The sequence below is a fragment of the Lontra canadensis genome, unplaced genomic scaffold (genome assembly GCF_010015895.1).
Source record: "Lontra canadensis isolate GAN:19392208 unplaced genomic scaffold, GSC_riverotter_1.0 scaffold74, whole genome shotgun sequence".
NCBI classification, from domain to species: domain Eukaryota; kingdom Metazoa; phylum Chordata; class Mammalia; order Carnivora; family Mustelidae; genus Lontra; species Lontra canadensis.
Window position 1 is genome coordinate 3101018 of NW_022631068.1, and position 23625 is coordinate 3124642.

A 23625-nucleotide genomic window follows, 5' to 3' on the forward strand; every position below is an offset into this window, starting at 1 on the left:
TTGGTAAATAAAGGCAAACCAGTGAAAATATCAATAAAATATTTTTAATGCCTACAATTTCTTTTATACATAAATTGCAAAACTTTCACCTGTATATGCAAAAGTAGATTCTCTTGCAGGTCAACAGCACCAGAAAACAAGCTAAGCTAGGTAAATGTTTTCTTTTTTAAAACTTGATTTGTCCATTATGTAAAAGACATGATGGATTTAATAACTCCAAAGAAATCTATATCTCACTCTTAAGCATACACTGAACACCTGAATATTTATTTTATCACATCCACTCACAAAATAAATAGTAGTCTAATATATTCAGCACATTGAAAATAAACCAACCAGTCTCTCTTCATATATTTATTCTCTTTCCAAACATGTTTTGGTCTCGTGCTATATCTCAGAAATGTACTAATAGCTGCTTTTAAGTTACAAAATACAAAACAGTAATTTCTTGGAGAGAATCTTGGGGTAACATTAAAAAAATGAAATTTCGAGTTCCCATATACTTTCTTTTTTGTTAACAGTCTTTGAACCCTCTCCTGGCACACATGTAAGGCTGTCTGTGACATGTGGTACCCTGGCCTCCAAGGGACATAACTGCATTTACAGTTTAGAGAAAATACAAAGACAAGTTCTGAAAGTAGCTTGAAAAGAAAGTGCCCCTTGCTTTGACATAGCAACATCAAAAGCAAGTGGGACTGTGCAATCAGAGCCATGAGTTTTATGAAAACTACTTTCCTTTCACATCATCTGTAGAGAATGCCACACCTATGATCATGTAACATTACAATCGTGAAATAACATTACTACATTCGTGAATTAACATTACCCAATAAAAGGCACATCTTCAGATATTGAATTAATAAAAATCTGAAAACCAAAATGGTAGAGGATACGTTAAAAACCAAGCACTTAATTTGTAAACCTTGATAAAATAACAGCTTATTCCAGTTTCTTCAAAGATTTGTGGGCTTTTCGGAAGAGTGGTCAGGAACTGCAGAACAAAATGGAAGACAGGATTTGGAAACAAGGCCAAGACTAATTTAAAAGACTTTCTCAGGACTTTCTTTTTAACTGAGCTACAGAAGTGCCCTTTTTTATAATGCTGATGCTGAAGAAGAATAACATCCGTAGAAGAAATGCATTCAAAAGTGATACACACATAAGGACACAACCTGACTTTTCAAGGTCTGGAACTTTTATTATGGAGCACAGTGGGGCCTTTAAGTACAAATAACTGCATATTGAGTAAAGTGCTAGTAAACTTTAAGCCACGAGAAATCTTTTGGCTATGATAAGCACTTGATTGTAATAGATTTTCAAAGTCTGCATATTGAAAAAATACATCCAAGAAAAAAACTTTTGAATGGGGGGCAGGGGGGAAGCACAAGAGTGACAGCAAAGGAAATGTTCCAAACCTGTTTCATTACATGGAACAGCACACTACCTTTAAATCAATTTCACTGAAGGTATTTGAAATGGGTGAGAGGCAGCGGATAGGATTTTCTGCCAGTGTAACAGTTCTGTGTGGATGTTAGAAAGGGTGTTATTCCTAGTGATGAATACATCTTTCACAGGATTCAGCTTCAAAGTTAAATCCTTAAACTTTTGAAATTTGAAACTCAATTCAAAATGAGAGTCTTAAGGGCCTGGGTCACATGGCTGTCCCATTAAGGGAGGCTAACAACAGTCATCTCTACTACCAAACTAGAATAAAGAAAGCTTTATGGATAAAAAGGAATACATGAAAGCAACCTGGAACTGTTTTACAAGCTTATGTCCCACTGCCCCCAACCCTCCACATTTAGAACCTAGGACAAATACTCTCTAGCATCGTATCTCATTTTCCGTTGTTGACTTTCCTTGAGACTTGGCTTCTCTCCAGCCAGAATCTACGTCAGCCTGATTGGAATTGCCAGGATTTGAGGCTTAAGAGATATCAAGCCTATAAATATGACTTGAAAAAAGTGACAATGAAGAAAGTTCCACAGACCAGTGAAACACTAGTAACGGAACATCCTTTCCAACCTGGGAAAAACATCTCTTCACAGTGCATAGTTTGAAATAAAAGTGCAATATGGGCAAAGAGAAGGTGGTGCTCTTGATACACATGAATTTAGTTTTTGGTTTTTGCCATTAATTGCTGAAGAATTTAAGATAAAATGCAGTCATTATATCAAGAGGTACAGGGGTACCTTTTTCCAAAATATTTTTATAATGAAGGAAGAGAGGAAAGGGGAGTCTCACATGTCACTTCCTCAGTTTTTAAACTATTACTCTTCCAAATCTAATGTTTGAATAAAATAAGCATTTTTCTTCAATATAAAAATGAATTTTGTAGATAAAAATCAATCAACACAGTGACCTTGTCTATTTTATACTAAAGCCAACATAAGAGTAAATCTGAAATGAAAACTTGGAAACATATATTTTTAAACTAAATGGCATAACTTGTATTTTAACTTGAAAAAAAATTTTTAATTGCCTTATCACCTAAATTAGTGAATAAGAATGCTCAGCATCCAATCCACAAATAATGCAGAATACAATATAATTTATTCTATTTTTTACTTCAAAGTCACAGAGATGATATCCATATGATCATTATAAAGCCTACTCTACATTTTCAAGTTCTCAATCCAAACATATAGATTAGGACAGGTCACTTTATTGCTGGCAACATTCATGGAAGGGGCCAGGTTTCTCATTGAAAGACAAAGTTAACTGGGAGCCAGGCATTGCCCTACTCACACATCAGCAGAATTATGAAGTAACGAGGCAATCCTTTTTGTTTCCTTTTCGAAGTAGCAAAGGAACAATGTTAAGATTGGCTGGCTGGTGAGTGGCCCCACCTTAGAGTGCATAGCTCATCAGGATCAAGGCTGGCACCTGTGAACAGTTAACTTCCTAAGAGCACTCAACTGGGCATTCTATCATCTGCATTACAGATCTAACCCTGGAAAGTATTTGAAAATACTTTATGCTCCAATGACAGCCTGCAAATGACAGTATGCATTCCTTCTCCTTGAGTACCCAAGTATAAATCTAAAATCATAAAGGGGATTCTTCATTCTGAAGGCAGGACCTCCTTGCAACAGAGAGTCTCCAGAATTTCACAAAAATAAATACAAGCAGCAGCTAACGCTTCTTCAGCTTCTTGGCCTTTCGACGCTTCATTTCTTCTTCTTCACGTCTCATTTCCTCTAAGTCCTCCTGCATACCTAGTCTTAAACTGTCAAAAAAAAAAAAAAAAGTATTTGTCAATATACATGAAATTAACACTCTTTAAAAATTAAAAGCGAAATTTAAACAGAGCTCACATGGAACATGCTGATGCATTAAAAATGCCTCAAAGCTTTACCACTGAAAACAAACTAGCAGGTGTATTTTTTACTAGGAGCCTCTGCCACTGACTTCACTTACAATAGAAAAAAGACCTCAAATAAAACCTCAACACAAAATATCTTAACGTTCCCAATAAAGTAGTAAGATATAAATTACTTATGATTAACAGCTTTTAAAAATAAGAAAATTTAGTCAATAAATAAAATAACATTCTATTTTTATCCCCTCCCTCCATTCATATCCTTTCTCAGGTCCCTAATGCCAGCATTAGGGATATATAGGTTAGCAAGACTGAGATGTGTCTGATATAGGAAGGGAATTAAAGATGGGGAAAGAGGGGCGTCTGCCTTTGGCTCAGGTCATGATCGCGGGGTCCTGGGAGAGAGTGTGGCATCAGGCTCCTGCTCAGTGGGGAGTCTATTTCCCCCTCTGCCTCTGCTCCCACTCTCTCTTGCTCTCAAATAAATAAATGAAATCTTAAAAAAAAGAGGGGGGGCGGGGGGCGCCTGGATGGGTCAGTGGGTTAAGCCTCTGCCTTCAACTCAGATCATGATCTCAGGGTCCTGGGATCAAGCCCCACATCGGGCACTCTGCTCAGCAGGGAGCCTGCTTCCCTGCCCCTCTCTCTGCCTGCCTCTCTGCCTGCTTGTGATCTCTGTCTGTCAAATAAATAAATGATCTTTTAAAAAACAAAAAAACAAAAAAAACAAGAACACATTGCAATGGGATGAGAGGAGGCTTCCAGCACTTACTCCGTGCTTATATGGGTGAGGCACTGCACTAGGCAACTTGGTACACATTATTTTAATACGGTATCTCAGTAAGTAAAAACAGTAAATTCTCATTTTACAAACAAGACAACAGATTTGGAAATGCTAAGGAATTTGTCTAAAGCCCCACAGCAAGTAAGCGGATTGTAATTCAGAACTGTGTGGCCCAAAGCTGCTGCTCCTAATGGTGCATGCAACTGAAGCAGGAAACAGAAAGAACGTTCAGGACATTTCTGCACAAATGTGTTAAGTTTTGTGCTTACCTCTTTGCTTCTTCCTTCTGCTGTTCTTTCCAACTACTCTCCATGTAACGTAAGGCATAATCGCTTTCATCTTTGTATCTGACAAGAAGAAATCAACGTTATTAAAAAAGTCCAACTTCCCAGTTTTTAAAAGGAACTGCCAACCTCCTGGTTTAAAAAATTATCTTTATAACTAAAACAGAAACACACACACAGAATTACTCTTTCTTGCTTGTCAAGGAGTGAGGTGGGGTAGAGGATGGGTTGAGGGGCGTTTCTGAAAGCAACTATTCCTGAATTTCATGTTGATGAAGATACCAATCCAATGATGTTCACCTCTTTCAGCTCTAGTTACAGGATAGTTTATATTAAAATTCTGAAAGTACAATATCCTTGAAATCATTATATACATATTAATCTCATTTGAGCTTCATGAGAAAGGGAAGGACTTTAGAACAGAGACTGAAGGAGCGCCTGGGTGGCTCTGTCAGTTGAGCATCTGCTTTCGGCTCACGTCATGATTCCAGGTTCCTGCGAATGAGCCCTGCATCGGGCTCCCTGCTCAGTGGAAAGCCTGTTTCTCCCTCCCCCTACCACTCCCCCTGCTTTTGTGCTCTCTGTCAAACAAATAAATATCCTGGAAAAAAAAAAAAAAAAAAGCAGGCACTGAAGCAGGCAGAATAGTGGCTTGATCAAGAACATGTAACTAGCTAATGACATTACTAATATTAGACATTTAAATCTGATTTTTCTTCCAGTTCTTTTTACTACTAAATACTTTTTTTTTTTGGACACAGAGATTTTTTTTATTTGACACAGAGAGAGGGAGAGCACAAGCAGGGAGAGCAAAGGGAGAGAGAGAAGCAGGATGTCTGCCGAGCAGGAAGCCCGACGTAGGAATCAATCCCAGGACCCATGACCTAAGCTGAAGGCAGACACTTAACAGACTGAGCCACCTAAGTTCCCTAAATATTTCATTTATTTATTTAATTTATTTAAAATATCTTTAAAAAAAAAACACCTTTTTTTAGGATTGCCTTCTAACTTCTCATATTTGATGGCTTTAAAGAAGATGGCAAATGTCGACCGATAGGCACTGAGATAAGTCCCTTCTGTTTTACACATATACTACTTCATTTAATCCTTCTAGATGTCATTTTTTTTTTTTAGATGTCATTTTTAATTTATTTGAGGGAGAAAAGAGAGACAGAGTGAGCAGAGGGAGGGGCAGAGACAGCGTCTCAAACGGACTCCACACAAGCTCAGAAGTTAACATTGGGCTCGATCTCACGACCCTAGGATCACCACCTGAGCTGAAACCAAGTGTCTGCTCAACTGACTTTGCCACCCTGGTGTCCTCTTCCCGATGTCATTCTAAAAATAATTCACTCAAGGGGCGCCTGGGTGGCTCAGTGGGTTAAAGCCTCTGCCTTTGGCTCAGGTCATGATCTCAGGGTCCTGGGATTGAGCCCCGCACCGGGCTCTCTGCTCAGCAGGGAGCCTGCTTCCCCCCTTCTCTCTGTCTGCCTCTCTGCCTACTTGTGATCTCTGTCAAATAAATAAATAAAATCTTAAAAAAAAAAACACTTCACTCAAGTTTATTCAGCTAGTAAGTGGCAGAACTTCCATTCAAACCCTGAACTTTCCTCTATACAAGGCTTCTCAAACTTTAACGTGCATATGAATTACCTGGGAGCCTTATAGAGGTGATTTAGATTTGGCAGCTCTGAAATGGGGCCTGAGCCTGCATTTCTGATGCTTTTGTCAGGTGATATCAATGATTTTGGTCCCATACTGACCGCTGTCCAGGGACCACACATTTGAGCAGCATAGCTTTTTTTTTTTTTTTTAAAGATTTAATTTATTTATTTGACAGACCAAGATCACAAGCAGGCAGAGAGGCAGGCAGAGAGAGAGAGAGAGGGAAGCAGGCTCCCGCTGAGCAGAGAGCCCGATGTGGGGCTCGATCCCAGGACCCTGGGATCATGACCCGAGCCGAAGGCAGAGGCTCAACCCACCGAGCCACCCAGGTGCCCCGCAGCATAGCTTTTTACATCAAATAAAAAGCAGATGTCAGATCAGACCAGCTTTCAACATAGCTCTGTGGATGGCTGAGTTAAAAGCCAATCTAGTGCTCCAACACTAAACTGCTTCACTCTCATTAAATATACATCCTATAAAGAGTTTAAAAAGGTATTTTTGGGGGGCACCTGGGTGGCTCAGTGGGTTAAGCCTCTGCCTTCGGCTCAGGTCATGATCTCAGGGTCCTGGGATCGAGCCCTGCATCGGGCTCTCTGCTCAGCAGGGAGCCTGCTTCCTCCTCTCTCTCTGCCTGCCTCTCTGCCTACTTGTGATCTCTCTGTCAAATAAATAAATAAAATCTTTAAAAAAAAGAAAAGGTATTCTCGGCATGCAACTACACAAAAATTTCTGACTTAATTCTTAAATATTAAATGCCAAAAGAGTACATCTAAAGAATTATCCAATGGTTCCTAATAAAGATTTGTGTTCAATGCCTCTACTACTATTGTTTGCTTTGACTTCACAGCATGAGTCATTCAAAATAAGTGTATCATTTATCTAAATCTTTAGTCTTACTTTTTTCGGTCATAGCCAAAGATCTCTCGAATGTGCTTGGATATTTCTTCCTGAGGTTCTCCTTCATCTTCAATAAAATCTTCCATTTCCGAGTCATATTCATCATCATCTTCCTCCTCTTCATATTCTCGCTGCCTTTTATAACCACTAGGGAAGGGAGGTCTTTGAGGAACTAAGAAGAGAAAAGCCATTATTTATGTGAGTATTAAAACTGAAAGTAGTCCCAACAAAGTTCTACATAAACTGAAATTTTGAGAACTCATTAAGACAGTATCCTCAAAAACCAGAGTCAGCGTGCTGGCTGGTAGCAGGGAGTCATTACTACATCATCCCCGCTGCTTCACGTTGTTTATAAACGGCTTACTGGAAGCATCTGTTACATTTTCTAGCCTAGCAATTCCCTTCCTTCTGGATTTAAAAAACTGGTAAAATTAAAAAAAAAAAGCTTACAGGATCATTAACTTTTAGTTTTACCAAGAAAAGACATTCAAAGCTAACAACCTACCATCTACTATCACCATAACTTAGGTACATTTTTTAGAAGTTCAACAAGGTATGAAAGATTCCCAGAATTATGGATAAATTGTTCAAAATGAGTAATGCTAACTTTAAAAAAACTCACTACATTATCCTTATTTTGTCATTTTGCCAAAAATGTGATTAAAGCTTTGCAGAAGACAGACACTGATTAGTGGACTAGCATCTGGGAACAACTGATTTCTAGTCCTTGACTAGAGTTCCTCCTTCTGTTGTTCTTGAGTTATTGTTAATATGCATGACCTGTCTCCTCAGCGCAGGGTTTCCTTCTCAACCTCTGCACTGCTGACATTTGGGGCCAGATCATTTTTTGTTGTGAGGAAACTGTACTGTGCATTGTAGGGTGACAGCAGCATCTCTGGCCTCTATCTCAAAGATGCCAGGAGCATCCCTAACCCCAGCTGTGTCAGACAAAAATGTCTCCAGACACTGCCAAATGTTCACTGGGCATCAGAATCATCTTTGCTTGAGAACCAAGGTTCTAGATGAATTAAGAAGTTTAAAGCATGGAATCTTGTGTTTTGTTTCTTTTTATATTCTCCATGGCACCCAACAAGTACTTTATTTTATTTTTTTAAGATTATTTATTTATTTATTCGACAGACAGAGATCACAAGCAAGCAGAGAGGCAGGCAGAGAGAGAGAAGGAAGCATGAGCCGGATGCGGGGCTCGATCCCAGGATGCTGGGATCACAACCTGAGCTGAAGGCAGAGGCTTTAACCCCCTGAGCCACCCAGGCACCCCTCAACAAGTACTTTAACAAATGCTTATCACCATGAAGAAAAGTAAAAACACAAGGGCAATCAGAAACAGTTCCTGGTAGATCGTGGGTACTTAACAGGTGTCTGATGAATAAACAATGCACCAAAAGGCTTCAACCGTACAAATATGCTCCAGCTTTTGAAGAAGTCTCTCTAGCCCTCGTGAAAAGGTAAAGATGAATTAACTCACTGAACCACATAAGGCATATATACTCACCCTGTCCTCCAAATCACAGAGCCAAGTTTATTGCACTTGGAGATATTATAGGGGTGAACACAGAGGGTCCTAGATAACTCTTTCTGAAGCCCTTTCCAAGTTATGATCACTCCAGGGACTCTTACACAACATCAGGATTTTATCAACACAAGAGTATGTGGAAGGGTTCACAAGGCCTCTGGTTATCTAAAACAAAGTATTCTTTCCAATTTCCTGGTAACAAATAAATATTCTTAGGGTAAGGGACAATTTTACCTTGAGCAGATCTGTAGCCAGATAAGGAAGGTTTCATTCCATTCATCTGTCCATTATTGGATCGGCTAATTATATTCTTAGAAGAAATTGTTTCTGAGACAACGGTGCACTTGGGCTTTAGGGGGAGACTGGAGCTACCAACTGGTCGCCCAGGTCCCACGCTGCTCACTGGTCTTCCGGGCCCTGAACTACTGACAGTCCGTCCAGCCAAAACTGAGCCACTTACTGATTGACCAGGACCACTGACTGGCCGCCCAGGGCCACTGACTGGCCGCCCAGGACCACTGACTGGTCGCACAGCGCCACTGACTGGCTGCCCAGGGCCACTGATTGGCCGCCCAGGGGGGCCAGAGCCACTCACTGGTCGTCGAAGGTCATGTGGACTGCGCATAGGCCGTCCAGGGCCACCAGAGCTGCCCATAGCTCTCCCAGAACCACCTGAGCCACTGGTGGGTCGCCCAGGGCCACTTGAGCTGCCTGCAGGATGCCCAGGGCCACCTGTACCACTGAGCGTCCGTCCGGAGAGACTTAAGTCACTGGCTGGCCTCTTGGTCCCACTGACCGATCGCTCGGGTCCTGAGCTGGAGCTGCCATTCTGGCGCTTGGGCACGGGGCCAGAACTAACTGTAGGCCGAGCAGTCCCTGTCCCCGGCCGTCCAAAAGCTGAGCTGGAGCTGTTGCCCAGCTGCCTGGTACCTGGACTCTTGGCTTTATTGTGTGGGGTAACCATGAGCCCAGGCCTGGAATGGCTAGGATGGGGAGGAGATTTTTTGGCTTTGTGCTCAGTAGCAGATTTCTGAGTCCCTTTAGCAGAAGTCTTTGGGACACTTGGTGAATAGGTACTGGAGTGGGGCTTTCCAGCCCCATTGAAGACAGGTCTGTCATGGCTCTCACGAAGTAAGGGTTGAGAACAACTGACAGATCCTGCTTTGGTCCTCTCTCCCTGCATGGATTTGGCTGAAGACACACCTAAGTGTTTCTCAGTGGCTGTGCTGGGTCTGGATTTCTTCTCAGCATGAGGAAGGGGAGTACCCCTGGAAGAAGGATGCTTGCTAAGTTTTGTGCCCACACTTTCTTTCTGAGAGGGTGTCTTTTTGGTTGGAGGTAGTCTTGCGTCTGTCTCAGGTCTCATTTTCCTCTGCTTTCTTTCAAGGAATTCTCGCTCCCTAAGTTCTTCTGCAGTCATAGGCCGCTCTTCTGTTTTCTTCACTGCCTTGATCTCCACTGGTTCGTACTGCTTTTTCTCAGCCAGCCTGAGTAGATCAGTGAAGTTCATGAGCGGTGGGGCACTTTTAAGGGGAACCTTTGGTTTGCTTTCAACTTTGGGAGGTTCTTGCTCTTCCTCAGACTCCTGCTCTGATTCTGCTTGATTGTATTCTAAGAATTCATCTTCTTCTTCCATCTCATACGCTAGTTCTGTTGCCTGGCTAGTGTGGCGCTCCACTGCCTGCCTCTTCTTTGACTTCTCCTCAACGGGAATCCCGTTGTAACCATGGAAATTATCCTTTGTCCTTTTGGCCATAGCTCTTGCTTTCTTATCATGTTTTAGCTCAATTCTCTTTTTCACTAGTTCTTCTTTTCTCCTTTTCTCCTCTAAAGCTAAAAGAGACAAAACAAGAACAAAGTATTTCTTTTTTTTTTTTTTTTTGTTTTTTTAAGATTTTTTTATTTATTGATTTGACAGAGAGAGATCACAAGTAGACAGAGAGGCAGGCAGAGAGAGAGAGAGAAGCAGGCTCCCTGCCGAGCAAGAGAGCCCGATGTGGGACTCGATCCCAGGACCCCGAGATCACGACCTGAGCCGAAGGCAGCGGCTTAACCCACTGAGCCACCCAGGCGCCCCCTAGAACAAAGTATTTCAAGGTCTGGAGGTCTCAAGTATTTCATCTGAAATCAATAGGGGACCAAAATACAAGCAAGATTCAAGTTACAGTTTGAAGACATCTAGGAATGAAATGAGGAAGTCCTTTGAACAAGTACCTGTTGAGTCATCTTTACATAATGAGTGGGCCACATATGGGTCTTTCAATATGACAAAGCAGGTGAGAGAGTGGGCTTTTAGTTTTAAATATAGAAAGCAATTCGTACCAAATATATACCAAGTTAAAGAAACAGTAGGACCCATTTCACAGGCATTATTAATTATGAATAAATGAATACTTACATGTATTAAATCAGTTTCCTTGTCATTTGCCTGAGGTAAAACTACTGCTTGAGTTTACTGGTCTTCAAAAACTATCCCTATTTTAACCTTTTAAGATAGCATTCTTGATAATAACAACAAAAATTAAAAAACAAAATACGCAGAAGCAGATTCAAAATGAAGGCCCAAGAGTGGAATTCCTATTGGGACCTACTATGGCCAAGTGGAAGATATGGTCACTACCCCAAAAGCTCTTCAAAGGAAATAACATATGTAATCCTCTAAATACAGCTGATTTAGGCACATGCACAAATCCGTTAGCCTATTATGTTATAACAAGCATCCACTAGTTAAGTACAAGCTAGCTGTGAAGGTGGAAGACTTTAAAATTGAGAATAAGATTACAAACACATACCTTTTTGCCTGAGCTCCTCTTCTTTTCTTCTGAGAAAAGCCTGAACGGCTGCAGATTGGACACCCTTAACTTTCGGGTCTTTTTTGGGAGGCCCCACTGCCAAACTATACCTTTTCTTAAAAAAAAAAGGAGTGAAAGTTACAATCAATTCAACTTTTTAAAAATGTATTTGCTATTAGGTGTAAGGCACCATACCAAACAATCAAGAGACTTCATTATTGACTGAAAAACTGATTCTGAATAATTAAGAGATCATATAACCCATATGAAAGCTTAACTATAAAATTTTGGTCTGAATAGAATTAAGCATGACAGGTTTTAGGCACAGAATTTCTTTGTAACATCCTAAATAATGCATAAGTGAACAATTCAGAGAAATAACATTTTTGGGTTATTTTCCCAAAAAGGTACTTGGACTGGGGGCCTTTTGAAAAGAAATCACCACTTAGAACAGACTTTTTTTTTTTTCCCCAGATTTTATTTATTTGACAGAGATCACAAGTAGGCAGAGAGGCAGGCAGAGAGAGGGGGAGAAGCAGGCTCCCTGCTGAGCAGAGTCAGATGCGGGGCTCGATCCCAGGACTCTGGGATCATGACCTGAGCCGAAGGCAGAGGCTTAACCCACTGAGCCACCCAGGCGCCCCTAGCATAGACTGTTTAAAGAAAATTTTTTTAAAGATTTATTTATTTATTTATTTATTTATTATTTTTATTTATTTGGCAGAGAGAGACACAGCGAGAGAGGGAATACAAGCAGGGGGAGTAGGAGAGGGAGAAGCAGGCTTTTTGAGAGACGGAGAGAGAGAGAGAGAAAAGCACTCGAGCTCGCACAAAGGACAAGGTGGGGAGGGGCAAAGGGAGAGAGAGTGAAGCAGACTCCCAACTGAGCAAGAAGGCAGGGGCAAGGAGTTGGGGGGAAGAGTGGAGGGGTGGTTCTATCCAAGGACCCTGGGATGGTGTCCTGTGCCAAAAGCAGATGCTTAACCAACTGAGCCACCCAGGCGCCCCTGGGTTCTTTTAAAATTCTGATTAAAAATAAAAAAAATCGGCGTGCCTGGGTGGCTCGGTGGATTAGGCCGCTGCCTTCAGCTCGGGTCATGGTCTCGGAGTCCTGGGACTGAGCCCTGTATCAAGCTCTCTGCTTGGCAGGGAGCCTGCTTCCCCCTCTCTCTCTGCCTCTCTGCCTACTTGTGATCTCTCTGTCAAATAAATGAATAAAATCTTAAAAAAAAAAAACAAAAATCAACCTTCCTTAGAACTAAGCCTTTCAAAGTCTAACTTTTCAAGCAAACAGAAAAAAATACTCATAAATTTTCTCTCCTGAGTACCTTATTCCAGGTTGTTTTCTAGTAGAGACTCACAGCTACATAGGTTATTCTGTTTATAACATCAAACACTGAGATTTTACTTTGACCCTAGGCAAAGCAGATGGCAAACCATGGCTAAAAAGTATTTCAAAGAAATCTAAGCAGCAAGAAGTGCCCAATTCTCTTATAACCTTTAACCGTAGCTTTTATGTTCATTAAATATTAATATGCCACATAAACCATTTAGACAGGTTTCTACATCACCCAAAAAGTACTAACATTATCCTGGCACAGATGGTATTTCTCTGTGCTTTTATTTTTATGTAACGACATTGGGAAATGACTACCACTATAGGTGTGTTAATCTGAACTATGATAGGAAAAATATTTCCATTTTATGAGTGTCTATCATTAGAGGAATAACTCAGAATACAGAAAACAGAATAACTCAGATTAGGATGATTCAGCTCTAGAACCACTGCACATTAAATATATGGGTAGGAAATAAGTTTTTAAATGCCCTCCCTTATTAGTTAGATGACATTCTTATCTACTGCACCTGTTGTGGTGCTAGTTAAAAAGGAAACACTAACCTCTGAACACAAATTGAGCTACGTAAGAACCAAAAAACTGATTCCCAGAATGTGCATGAAATTCCTAGAGGAAACCCAAAGGATCCATGCTTACTATGTGGCTGGCAAATATAAGGCATCCTGAAACAGGCTGGAAGTTCCAGCTACATTATTCACCAACACAGCTGGCCACGGAAGCAGGCCCTAATCCAACCTGAAAATCCTGCATGATAGTGATGCTGCAACCTGACACACCCCCTGACCGAAATCCCAAGAGAGCATCAGATTCCTTTCCCAGTCACTTTGGCTGAGTCACAATAAAATCCAGTAATAAGTCCCTATGTTTGTAAATTCAATAGTAGACCCTTTCCATTGTGGATTGGGGCCCCATATTTAAAGGAGAAAAGGAGAGGGAGGGGCACCTGGGTGGCTCAGTGGGTTAAGCCTCTGCCTTCGGCACAGGTCATGATCCCAGGGTCCTGGAATCGAGCCCCGCATCGGGCTCTCTGCTCAGCAGGGAGCCTGCTTCCTCCTCTCTCTCTGCCTGCCTCTCTGCCTACTTGTGATCTCTGTCTGTCAAATAAATAAATAAAATCTTAAAAAAAAAAAAAAGGAGAGGGAAAGGAAAACTTAGAGAAAGAATGCTGCTTTACCTAACTAGCCATATAAAATTGTCCTGATTTACAAGAACCTCAAACATAGGCCTTATCTACAAGAGGTTCACCTTTTTCTAATGGAAGAGCCATCATGAATATGATTTAAGTTGCATAAGACATAATATAGACTCATAAGGAGACACATACACTCACTTCACCCTATCCCATTAGGTAGATTTGTAAGATGAAAGATGGATTCTTGTGTCTGCAACTACTTGGTCCATAGATTAACCTGCCAAATCGAAGCTTATACAAGGTTTCTCCCACAAAGTATCAATATACATGTAGTGTTACCTTAAGCAGCATTGGTTCATTATCTTGCTGTTACAGCAATGAGCACTTCCTAATTTGATTTCAGGATAGAAATCTTTCTTCCTAATCTGGGATTTCAAAAGATAGGTAATGGGATAGGACTAGCTGAAAAGCTACTCACGACTAAATACAAGCACCCAGAGAGAAAACAACAATATCAATGGGGGCACAGTTGACTAAGCTTCAGTCATTTGCATAACATCTTCAATAATTTTTGCCCTTTTAGTATGCCACCTGTATTTTTACTAATTTTAAGAGACCTAACACCATGACATTATTATAGTTTTACTTCAAACAATAATATCCATGAAATGATTGGTTTGAAAGGCCACATTTTTCCAAGTCATACTAAAATACAACCATTTTATATATATATATATGTATATATACACACACACACAAATATACACATATATATGCATATATATATATATAAAAACTATGAGAACTAAAAGCATTTATGTATCACCTAAAATCACTGTACAGCCAGAGCTATATGCATTGCACTTCGGGAAACACCAAAAAGGAACTTAAAAATACAGGAAAGCCAGAGGAGGGGGCTGTTCAGGATCTCAGATCCACTCAGAAAAGAATTCCAAAAAGTATCCACCTATTTCCATCCTATTTCCATCCATTCACACTGCCAATTTTAAATTCAGCTTTTTTGTTCTAATACCCCTAATCCTCTAGGATACTTATTAAGCTGGCTTTACATTTAACCCAATAATTTTGCAGTACTTTTTGTCCTGTCCTGTGATGTAGAAGGAATTCAATGAATCTATAAAGTCTTATTTCATGGGTCTGCTAGGAAACAAGAAGGGCAAGGTCCTAACTTGATGACGTTTAATCTTATTCACTGACATGAGCTGAATCATAATGAATAGCTTCTTACATCCTTTGTAGCTTGATGCACTCAAAAGCCAATACCAGGTAAATACTGAAATATTCTCTTTAAAATATTCTCTTAGGCAAAGTTTAGGTCAAAACCTAGAAATCTGGGGTTAAAAAAAGGGGGACTGGGTCTTCACAGGTGATTTTCTTAACAGTTGTATTGAGATATAACTCACATACCATAAAATCTGCCCACTTAATGTGTACAGTTCATTGGTTTTTAGTATGATCAGAGAGTTGAACAATCATTACCACTACTGGATTCAAGACATTATTCCAAAAAAGAAATCTCTTACCTTTTAGCAGTCATTCCCCACTTCCTTTTGCCCCTCTGCCCCTGGTAACCACTCACCTACTTTCTGGCAACCACTAACCTACTTTTCTTTGTCAATTCTGGACATTTCATATAAATGAAATCATGTACCCGGTGTACATTATATAGTGATATGTATCACAATATAAGGTAAACTTTATAGGCCATAGACAAATGGTTATATATATGAGTGCTTATACAACATATGTAAGATTCTTCAATTTTAAAACCCCTTATTGTTAATTTTCACTTGACTCTACTATTAAGTTTGAAAATAGATGTCTTCCGAGGTCAAGAAAGTATCTTTGCGAGAATGCTCTGTAAGTTGGTTCTTAACATCCCTGAACTGAGAAATTGTAATTATTTTTCTGCCTTAACTAGAATTAAGAAATGATTAGTTTCTATGACCATTAAATGTTTCAGTAAGGATATCATTTTAATTCTTTTGGAGGAAAAACAGAATATATCTAAAACTTTATTTTTATTTTATACCTAGAACGTTAAAATGACAATTATTTGAATAATACCTAAGTAAATTCAAATTTAAATGGTGATAATGTAATTTTACTATTGTCAGTGTTGACTTCTCATAATTTTTTTTTTTCAAATAAAAACTAAAAGAAAAAGAATGAAATCATACACTATATGGCTTCCATGGTCAATTTTATGTTTCATCTTGGCTAGGCTACAGTGCTCGGTTATTTAGTCCAACACTAATCTAGGTGTTGCTATGAAGGTATTCTGCAGGGATGGTTAACATCTGCAATCAGGTAACTTTAGGTAAAGCAGTTTACCCTCCATAATGGGGGTGGTACGCATCTAATCAGTTGAAGGCCTTCAGAGCAGAAACTGATTTCTCAGAGAAGAAGGTATTTGCCCTACAAATTTCAGACTTGCCAGCCCCCATAATTACATGAACCAATTTCCTAAAATAAATCCTATTGGTTCTATTTCTCTGGAGAGCCCTGCCTGATACAGGGGCCTTTTGTATTTTGGTATTTTCACTTAGTACAATGTTCTCCAGGTTCATGTTGTAACATGTAACAGTACTTCTTTTTATGGCTGAATATTTCACTGTGCTGATATACCACATTTTATCCATCATAAGTTGATGGGTATTTGTATTTATGTCTTGGCTATTGTGAATATTGCTGCCATGAACACATATGTACAGTTTTTTCTGTGTGAGCACCATTTCTCTTGGGTATATCACTATAGATCTTCCTAATATTGAGCTAGCCAGACCTTTCAAAATGGGAGACTCTGGTATCAAAAGATTTAAGATTTGTTGTAATAAAATATATTAGATAATCCCCTAGCCCTACAGGGGTAGCCCAGTAGAGAACCAAGTTTTAAAAAGCCTCAGGCTGGGATTCTATTCTATTCTATTTAATAAAGCAGATCTATTTGGCACTTTTTCCTGCATCAGATGGTCACATTTAGCTCTAGCAGCAGCACATCAAGATGCACCCACCAATTCTGAATTGGATTCAAGGCACCAGGCTGCTTCATTGTTTGAGCTTCATGAAAAGCAGCTGGACAAGAGTTTCTTTTATCCTAAGTGTATCCATTTTATTACACTGCAAGCCAACTCAGTCATTCTGCTGGACCCCAATGAATGATCCACAGCAGTGAAGCTTATGCCATTTAAATACAGTATGAGAGGTTTTGCCAAGATTTGTAATTCTGAAGCCAACAGACCTAAAAAACATTAACTCACTTTGAGACATATGTGTTCCTTGCATTGAAATTATACTGCCATGGTCAGATTAAGAAAATAAGGAGTTTTCTGTCTGGAGACCTGTGTTAACCAAATACATTATGTTGGAATCAATAGTCAATCCCTTCTTGAAAGTTGTTTTATACTCAGGAGATAACATATAGTTGTAATAGTAGGAAACATAAATTTCCTGATGGCTTTACATATACTAGAGATTTAGTATTGGTTAGAATTAGGAGTTAGGAATATTCAAAGAGTACATCCTTGAGTTTAATAATCATTACACAATTTCTGACATGTTCTCAAAACATCATAGTCAGGTCCGGTGGCTAAGAGGTAAAAATAAAACAAGCATGTTATTCAGGATTGCTATAGGATCAAATGTAAAATTTACTATTACTGTGTCTATAAAAATATACCTGATTATAAAATGTAGTATTAGATAGGTACCTCAGAGCCTCTAGTCCAACCTCTGTGTTAGAAGTGGCCCCAAAGGGGCACCTGGGTGGCTCAGTGGGTTAGGGCCTCTGCCTTCGGCTCAGGTCATGATCTCGGGGTTCTGGGATCGAGCCCCATTTGGGCTCTCTGCTCAGCGGGGAGCCTGCTTCCCTGCCTCCACCCCGCTCTTCCTGCCTCTCTGCCTACTTGTGATCTCTCTCTCTCTCTGTCAAATAAATAAATAAATAAATAATCTTAAAAAAAAGAAGTGGCCCCAAAAGCACAACTGTGTATTTACTGATTGTCACACAGTTTGCAACAGAGTGTGAATTAGAATCTAGGTCTCCTTGTTTCAGGTCCAAAAGTATTCCCACTACAACATGTCTCACTTCTAACATAATCCAACACTTTCATCATTTCAGCTCTAACCACAATCTTAAATGCCCCTCTTTAATCTCCATCTGCCTCTTGGACAGTGCCATGACCTCAAACAGGTCCACCACTTAATTTTCTAATCTTATCTTCCCTCACCCTCAGACTATTTCTGTTAACCACGCTGGCACTCTCCCAAGCAGACTGTAAATCTCTCTCTACCCACCAGTTTCCAAATTCTGTTGGTTTGCCCTTTAAATTTCTCTCTCATCAGACTTGAGGAGAATTGCCATAAAAAAACCAAGGGTTATGCCTAAAGCTATATTAGGCTGGAGTTAAGGGTAGGAAGCTGGATGGGTTTAGGCTTTATAGATGACAACCTTCCTCACATCCAATATACTCTTCATTTAACACAGGATCATGATTAAGAGCAAGAACTCTGGAGCCAGTCGGCAAATTCCCTGCTCTGCCATTAGTAGCCCTGTCGCTTATTAGCTGTGTGACTTTAGGCAAGTTTCTTCATCTCTCTGGGCCTCAGTTTCCTCATCTGTAAAACAACCTTCCTTATATGGTCATTATAGTGATTAAATTAATATACACAGTGCTTAGAATAGCGCATGGCACCAAGTAAGCATTATAAATATTAACTTGTTATCACTATTGTTCAGAAGGAGATTCTCTTGGGTAAGAGAGATAACAGAATCTCTGTGGGGGTTAGATTTTCTAAAGACCTTCTCCCGAAAACACTGGTTAAGAAGTACTGCTCTAGGCTAGCAATCCAAAACTACTTCAGGCACTGGCAAAGTCATCTTCAGATGCAAGCATGGGGAGCAATCCCATTATAATTGATTACAGACCAAAAGTTGTAAAGTGTCCACAGAAACAACTTTGTTGGCCCATACTGTTCTTTAAAAGGAAACAGGGGCACCTGGGTGGCTCGGCTGGATAAGTGTCTGCCTTTGGTTCAGATCATGATTGGAATGGAGCCCTCTTGGGATCAGGCTCCCTGCTCCGTGGGGAGCCTGCTTCTCCCTCTGCCCCTCCTCCTGCTTGTGCTCTCTTTCTTTTGCTTTCTCTCTCAAATAAAGAAAATCTTAAAAGAAATAAAAGGAAATACAACTATTATAACATATGGTAGGCTTCTTTTGAATACACAGAGCTTGGCCCATATCATTTTATATCCAGACTACTTCACAAACTTACATTACCTACCTGGCCCTGAAGACATCTGAATTTGCCACCTCAGTTCAAGTCCCTAAGCTCCTTTTTAGTACTTACATTCTTTTTGGGGGGGGAGGGAGAAAGAGAGGGAGAATCTTAAGTAGGCTCCACCCCTAGCACAAAGCCTGATTCAAGGCTTAGTCCCAGGACCCTGAGATCACGACTTCAGCTGAAATCAAGTCAGACAATTAAAACGACTGTGCCACCCAGGCACCCCTCAGTACCAATATTCTTATCCTCAAGGGGCTATCACCCCCCAAACCCTTACATGAAGGCTTCTTCTTTACTCTTTGGTTTGAGGATCACACCGGAACTACAGTTATCTTGTCTGGGATGATTTTCAGGGTACGGCTGTGAGAAAGACCGAATAACTTGACTCATGCAGTACAAGCCATCAATTATAGTTACCTGCAACCTACAAGAATCCATATTCCAAGCTCTACTATTCTATTAAAACAAGAAACTTTATTTTTCCTAGAGGAACCAGGGAGAAAAAATTTAAGTCATGATTATAAAAAAAAAATTTTTTCTCCTTTAAACTTAAACAGAGCTTAAGACAATAACTGGTTACATCACCTTGATCAGCTGTTTTTTAAATTCAGTTTTCCATTGGGAAATGATAACATGCCTAATATTGCTAGGCATGATGCAATACTTCCTTTGTTTTAACTAAAACATTATTATAAAGTAACTACTTTTCCTAGAAAAAAAAAAAACAGGGAAGAGGTTGCATTACAGAAATGTTCATTGTCTCTCAAACCAGATACAATAGTTACCTCTAAAAAATGACACCCTGGAAAGAGTTCAAAGTGGCCGTCCAGGTGTTTTATACATTAGCCTCCCTTGGAGCTAATCAGTGCTAGTCACCCTATGCCCTTTCTATAGCAAAGGTCTGACATAGAAACTCTGAAGACTGAAATCTGAACATCACCTCTGATAAGATCCAAATGGAAGGTGGGGAAGAAGAGGACTAAAGGGGAAATAAGAACCAAGCACTAGAGAGAGGAAAGGAGTTATACCTGTCAATTACTGCAAAGCCTCTGTGGTTCTCAGACCATCAATCAATCAATCAAGCTTGTGTCAAACATGGGTGTGTGTGTGTGTGTGTGTGTGACTTGAAATGTTTCTTTACTTGGATGATGGTTAAGATACCTGCTTTGGAATAATCTATTATACTGTACAATATATATTTTACAATTGATGGTGTGCTTTCAGAGGCTTTACTTTGAGCTGATAAAGTAACAGAATAATTAGATGAACTGAGAGAAAGCAAAATCATGGATTAAATTCAACTACTATCTTGCTCTGTTCCTCAACAGTTCCTTTTGTGATATACTGCATCTGATGTAAAAAGATACGGATTATAATGGTAACTAAATCAAATTTCTAGGCCTACTAGCTTTTTGTGGGGGTTTGAGGGTAGGCTGGGGAAAGCATGTTTTCATAAAATACATGCTTACATTCCTCTATTAAATTTTAAATGACCTCACCAATTTATCTGTCTTTTGTGCTTCCAATCTTTGTTATTTCTATCACAGATCTGTTGATAATGTATGTGTTCTGAAACCTTCTGCCCAGGAATACCTGCTTTTCTCCCAGCCGCTGTTGGTTTTTAGAATAAGAGATGATAAAGAATATTACTGGACATCAAAGCTAGTATTATCTATTTTTTGACCTCCACTGAAATTCAGGAACATCTAGAATATGGACTTCATTATGCAAAGATGAATGGTTACCAGCTCCAATACTGACTTGTCTAGGAACAGTATTTGCAGAAAGTGAATTCTGTTGTTCAAGGTTTCAGAGGTTTAAGCCTATAACTTCCACCTGCAGATCTTATGACTCATGATTTAGGGTAATGATTATTCAGAGTATTTGGGATGGGAGATGAATATAGAGCAATTTAATAATTATTATACTGACAGATACCAGTTTTATTTATCAGTTATTTTACTATCTTCAGATTAACATTTTCAAAAGGGTAAAAAAAATGGGCCAGCCTCAGAAGACAAGAAAAGCAGAGGAGTGGGAAAAACAAAACAAAACCAAACCACTGCAAATACACAAAAATCTAAGAAATGCAGAACGCATAGTGAGAGCTCAATAAATTCCAGTTGAATTGACTTTAACGGAGAGCTGTTTGAGCTCTACACCTCAGTGCTCAAACCGCAGGTATCACACTGCAATTTGTCGGTTTACAGCTGTGCTGTGGGTACCATCTGAGGATCCAGAAATGATTAGTTTATGCAAAACAGCTACAACCCCGCAAACCAGGCACTCTCCATGACTTCAGCATGTAGATTTTAAAAGTCTTACACCGCTCTGCGAACATTAGCGAACTGGCAAATATTACCGAGCAAATGGGACCTAGATTTCAAACAAAGACAAATCTGGAAGGCCACAAGTAAACGGAAGGTGAAACTGGCTCACCCATTCTGTTGGCCAGGGACTTCGTGGAATCCGCTCAACTTCTCTTCCCAATAGAAAAGGTATTATTAACCCTTTGGGAGGTTATAATTTTATCATCTCGTTGGCTGGGTGGGTGGGGCCACAAGTCAGAAAACTTGTTCGAGAAATCACACAATGTTTAATCCCATCTTCGGCGGGGATTACAGCCAAAAAGCTGTAAGTCCCTAAAACCCCTGAAACTCCCTAACATACATGCTTTCTTCCCAACCCCTGTACTGAAGTTTAAGCCGAAGCCAGAAACTACTAGTGAAAGATTCCACCATGTACCAGGCACGGTTTCACTCACCAACCTTCACGCAACTCTGTAATACCCGAACTGCAAAGCCCATGTTGCAGGGGTGACTAAGCCAGCGAACTTCACTCTCCGGAAGGCTACCACCTCGCACTCCAAGCCCCTTTTTACCCGGAGTCCCCAGGAGTGCATACCCGAGAAAAGGAAATAAGGAGTCCAGGTCTTCCCTCTCCCAGAGAGGACAGGCGGATGCCTGGAAGTTCCACGGGCCACAAATTCCAAACTTGAAGATTCCCTAATCCCTACAGTAGCGCCCGGCTGGTACTTACCGGCACGTTGTTGACACCCTGTCCTTTGGAGGCTATCAGGAGAATTTCCCTGAAATCCATGTTGGCTGAGGCGGAGACACTGGGCCAGGCTTTCGGAAAGAAGCGAAAGTACGCCTTACCGAAGCACCCAGCAACAGCCAAGTGAACTGCCTGGCCCACCCCTCTCCCACCCCTCCTCAACACGACCACTTCCGGCGCCTTCCAATGCCGTCGGCCCGCCCCTTTTCCTCTTGCGGCCTATATCCTTTCAGGCCCGGCGCTCCGCTCGCGAGTCTCCGGCGCAACTTCCGCTTTCAGGCTCCAGACGCGTAGAACGTGATACGTGGCTGCTGGCGTTAGCTCGGAAGGGCGGGACTAGGCCCTTCATCGACCAAGGAGACGCGGCCTAGTGAAATGAGGGGTGTGGCTAAGGGAGAGAGCGGCTTCCCTGGAGGCCGGGGCGCGCGACCTGATTATCTCGGTGTTCCTTGTGAGCTCTGAGTAGGGTGAGCGAGGGGTGGGAGGGTAAGGGGTTACTTACCAGGCTTCGGTTCGCTGGGTGTCACGGGTGGGCGCTCAGGTCCGGAACGGCGGGGCCCCAACAGCTGAGCCGACAGGTCTCGAGCAGGGGGTTTCAGTTACAGGTTTCTAGGCGCTCGTGAAGTTGCGCAGGCGCACACGGTACGCACCAGTCCTCGGTGTTGGATACACATTATTCATCCCGTCCTGGCACACGGTGTGTGCTCACCTCCTACACAGATGCATGCATGTCATGTGTAGATGCGCAGGCTTAGTGCTTTTGTCTCATCTAGTTAATAAGCTTCACGTAGTAGATGAATGAATTCTTTGTATACAGACCCAGTCTAGACAAAACTTGGCGCACTGATGAAACATACATATATTTTCCATATTAATTGGGAGTCCAGTCTCGGCTTCCTTTTAAGAGTATCTGGGCCCTGTAAAGTCGTCTCCTTCAGTAAAATACACTAATTAGACCTGGGGTGGGAATAAGCCTCGACTGGCTGCTAACTAATTGGACGATCTTTTCAGTATGATGGAAATGTTCCCAAACTGGATCGTGGTGATGATTGTGCTGTAAATTTACTAAAACTCATTGTACACTTCGGTGAGTTTTGCAGCATGTAAATTATACCTAAGTAAAGTTGTTTTAAAGTATTAGGCAAAGCTGCTCGGTCTTACTCTTTACAACTAAAGTTTTAATGCTGAGCTGCGGCCTGACTGCATGTCTTCATTTAAGGCTGCCCCAAAACAGACCCAGATGAAGACTTAGATTGCTGGAAGACCTGGAATTCTCAACCTTCCTATTCCCTCCAAAGAGGCCAGCGTAGCCTACAGCTCACTTATGCTATACATTCTTTTCAGATACATGCCCACCTACTTGAAGTAGTTCTCACTTGCAGGAGGCCAACTCTACAAATATTTCTCCATCACGATCACAGATTATGAAGAAGCTTGAGTGTAATGTACTGGAAAAGCTAGCAGATCTTAGGGGGCCTCAACTGTAAAAAAAAT

The 23625-nt window shown here is 40.8% G+C and overlaps 1 protein-coding gene and 1 long non-coding RNA gene across 2 annotated transcripts; one reads left to right on the plus strand and one right to left on the minus strand.

The window, feature by feature from the left end:
- Positions 1–22: 22 nt before the first annotated feature.
- SPTY2D1 (SPT2 chromatin protein domain containing 1) lies at positions 23–22600 on the minus strand. The gene is made up of 6 exons (XM_032881184.1): positions 22114–22600; positions 11282–11396; positions 8724–10322; positions 6953–7124; positions 4376–4453; positions 23–3229 (listed from the first exon to the last, which is right to left on the minus strand). The coding sequence occupies exons 1-6, from the start codon at positions 22171–22173 to the stop codon at positions 3136–3138; spliced, it is 2118 nt and encodes a 705-aa protein (XP_032737075.1). The 5' UTR covers positions 22174–22600; the 3' UTR covers positions 23–3135.
- Positions 22471–23268, plus strand: LOC116881405. The gene is made up of 2 exons (XR_004385404.1): positions 22471–22598; positions 23143–23268. It is a non-coding gene; the product is annotated as an uncharacterized LOC116881405 (long non-coding RNA).
- Positions 23269–23625: the final 357 nt, after the last annotated feature.